Here is a 3,671-nt window from a genome sequence, read left to right on the forward strand (position 1 = left end):
TCTGCCACAAACTTAACTAAGAAATAATATTAATCAAACATAAATCTCTCTCTCTCTCTCTCTCTCTCTCTGTGTTTCACTTTCTGAGCTTGGAAATCTGTTTCAATGGCATTTAATTACTATTCTGCCACCACTCCACCTTAATTGCTACCACCTATACCATTACTCTCTCTCTCTCTCTCTCGTATATATATCTCCAAGATCCGTATATATATATATATATATATATATATATATATATATTTTGCCATCAATTCAAGCAATTTTCTCTCCTTTTCTTCTCAGCATATATAAGGATAAATAAATAAATAAAGAAATCGTTAATAATAAACTAAGTAAAAGGGACGTCTCCTTATAATAGTAAACCTCTGATTTCTACTCTCTCTCTCTCTCTCTCTCTCTTCCCGATCGAATCTCTCTCAGTTTCAGAGCTCCTTCAACCCCCGAGAGAGAAAGTAGAGTAGAGTAGAGCTACTTTTCTCTCTCTCCGTGTTTTCTTTTCTTTTGAATCTAAGAGGAAATGTTTTCGCCGGCATTTTGAACATTCAGAGTTCATAATTCACATATGTGATCTTGAGTAAGGTTTTTGTTTAGGAAAATCTTGATTGGAAATTGGAAATTATATATATTCATATACAAAATGCGAGTGAAGGAGATGCACCCGCTGTGCTGCATTTCGCTGGAGAGCGCGGCGGGAATCGGAGACCAGTCGCCGGAGATGCTGTCTCGGACAAGGAGCTTGCCGGCGAGCCTGGCCGGTGGGAGTAGATCGGAGATGAATGCGGCTGCGGCGGCGGCGGAGGCGACGGTGGCGGGAGTGCTGTACAAGTGGACGAATTACGGGAAGGGGTGGAGATCGAGGTGGTTCATGCTGAGAAACGGCGTCCTCTCCTACGCCAAGATTCGCCGGCCGGAGATTACCGCACTCAATCTCTTCACTCCAAACGACGACGTTCGCTTCATCGGAGAGATCTCCTCCAATCGCCTCTCCGCTCGCCGGAATAAGCCCCACAAGAAATCCGTCGCTATCGTCCATCTCAAGGTAAAGATAAATAACAAAAAATGAACAAAAATTGAATTTTGCAATCGCATTAAACGATTCGTTTCGTTCGTCATTCCGATTCCGATTCTACGACTTCCCTTATTATTTATTTTTTTTTGGCACATAATAAAAATGTATTTATGGTTCTCTCTGCTTCAGAGAAATGCAAATGCCTAATTTGCCATTGATATCTGAGTGAGAGAAGCTTAGCTAAAAAAACTGGTGGTTTCTCGCATTGTTCGTCGTATTTTCTCTCTCTTCTCGTTTTCTGGTTTTTTGGTTTTTCAATTTCCCACATTGGGACTTTCTGATTTCGTTTTTTTATTTTTTGGGGGGTTTTAATTTTCGCAGTTTAACTGGTTGTTAGTGCATAGTGCGTCACATCAGCAGGTGGGAGGGAAGAGAGGGAAGAGGGTAAAGATAGGCTGCGACGTAGGCCTAGGTTAATTCATCTCTTGTCACATCATCTAGCGCTTCTCCATTGGTCCGATTTCATCACCTCCAACTTCTCAAATGCCCTTCTTTTTTTTTCTTTTCCCAATTATGTTCTCATGATATCATCACTTTCTATTTGAACCAATATATATATATATATATATATATATATATATATATAAATCAGAACTTCAATCTGCGAAGCTATTCCAAATTCTTGGAATTTTTTTTTTTAACAAATATTGTTTTCTTTTCTCTTTCCTAGACAGAGTTGTATCTGATAGCAAGACGGGAAGGGTTTTGTTTTGTTTATATTAACTATTATAAAAGGAAGAAAATGTAAGAGCACAGTGATCGGACGGTGGAAATTGTGTTTTTCTTGAGCGATATCACAAGTGGGATTGTTTTTGTTTTCTTGTTTTATTTTCTTTTTGACTTTGTCGTTGAGTTTTTTTTTTTTTCCTTTTTAAATTACAATTTTCTTGTAGTTGCCTTTAATCAAGCTCTATATTTTTAAACATGGCTTGACGTTTGAGATATGGGATTTGAATTTTGATTATTAAGAAAGGAACATGGTGGGGACTTGAGACTACCATATTACTGGTGGGGTTTAGCACTATTTCAAAGATTGGATTTTGTGATAACATATAAAATTACATTTTAGTGTCTCCAAAAACAATAAAGGCATATTCTTTGTTAGTTTTCTAAATGGGGATATTCTAAATCCAAATGCTAGATCTGAACGATGAACTCCATCTTAAATTTCATATAATTTTAACGTAAAAATCGGTGGGGCTACGAATTTCGTTATCCGAAATTGATGAAAGCTAAGATATTTTTGTCTTTGTTTTTATAAGAAGACAGCTGTCTTTGTTCTTTGAACTTTGAACTTTGTTAGTGTTGTGTTGGGTTGAAATTGAAATGAAATTGAATCTTGTTTAGCAGATATCGTCGTTTCGAGAAAGCAAGTCAGACGACAAGAAGTTTTACATATTCACAGCAACAAAGACGCTTCACTTGAGAACTGATTCAAAGAGAGATAGAGAGGCTTGGATACAAGCTTTGGTGTCAACAAGGAGTCTATTTCCGCTAACTAGGACAATAAACGACAATCTTCTCTCAAATATTGTGCCAAATGATCTGTCTGTGTCGACAGAAAGGCTTAAGAAGCGGATGCTTGAAGAGGGTGTTGGTGAGAACCTTGTGAAGGATTGTGAGCAAATCATGCTCTTCGAGTTCTCTGAAATACAAGCACAAGTTAAGCTTCTTTGTGAAGAGCGCTCCAATTTACTTGATACCTTGAGACAGTTGGAGGTTAGTTAATTTTTCGTCTTTAAAAAAAATAAAATAAAATACTACCATGCTTTGCTTGCCAACACGTATCTTCTTTTGGAAATCTTCTTTTTTTCTTTTAACCTCAGTTTATTAAATCTTTATTATTATATTTTTTTTCTAGCATTCTGATGAATCATGCATGACAAATTCTATTTGGAAAAAAATGATATTTGCCCCTATCACTCACAAAATGATGGGTCCTATTGGAATGAATACGGATGCTTATAGTTGACACTGCTGCTTAACTGGATCAAGCTTGACCCAGGCAATATGTCCATGAAAAAACGACAATAAACTTTATTTCGCAAGCACGGCTGCGTTTCTTGGACCAAACCAAGCAAGTTTCTATACAGTGATGCACACTTGGAGCTTGTTTGGTTAAAGGGAAAAATGGAAGAAATGTGTGAGAAAATTAATGGAAAAATTTTAGGACCCATGGTTGTTTGGTAGGAGACGAGAGAAGAGAATGGATTAAGTGAGTGATTTCCTTTAAAAAGTCTCAATTTTGATCTCTCTCAATGTAGATAGACTAAAATAAGGAATCGTACTAAAATACGAGAAAGGTCCTCCCTTTTCTCTTCCCTCTCCTCAGTTAGGTTATATACCTTTGTGTGGTCCTTATTTTCTTTTCCTCTTACTAAACACACCCTAAAGCTAGTTCAATTTTGAAGAGTTGTACAAATTTATTCCGATTGGCTAAATTCTTATTCATTCATTTTTTTTTTCTAATGTAACTACTGTTATAAAAAATAAAGTAAACTTGCCACATCTCAACAGCGTTGGCACATAGCTGATAAACAACGACGGGCTCAACTAATCTCTGATGTTCATTGGACAAATAGCCGATCATGGAATGCCG

The 3,671-nt window shown here is 36.9% G+C and overlaps 1 protein-coding gene across 6 annotated transcripts in view; it reads left to right on the top strand.

The window, feature by feature from the left end:
- The first annotated feature begins 341 nt into the window (after positions 1-341).
- The window catches only part of LOC21401995 (oxysterol-binding protein-related protein 2A), a 6,940-nt gene continuing 3,610 nt past the window's right edge, over positions 342-3,671 (top strand). For 4 of the 6 annotated variants that reach the window (XM_024163838.1, XM_024163840.1, XM_024163842.1 and 1 more), the window contains exons 1-2: positions 342-1,042; positions 2,420-2,791. In XM_024163838.1, the coding sequence (XP_024019606.1) occupies positions 641-1,042; positions 2,420-2,791 (774 nt within the window). In that variant the 5' untranslated portion in view covers positions 342-640. The remainder of the gene's footprint in view (positions 1,043-2,419; positions 2,792-3,671) is intronic. The other 2 variants (XM_024163839.1, XM_024163841.1) reach the window with 1 other exon arrangement.

The sequence above is a fragment of the Morus notabilis genome, unplaced genomic scaffold (genome assembly GCF_000414095.1).
Source record: "Morus notabilis unplaced genomic scaffold, ASM41409v2 Scaffold3, whole genome shotgun sequence".
Classification (NCBI taxonomy): Eukaryota; Viridiplantae; Streptophyta; class Magnoliopsida; order Rosales; family Moraceae; genus Morus; species Morus notabilis.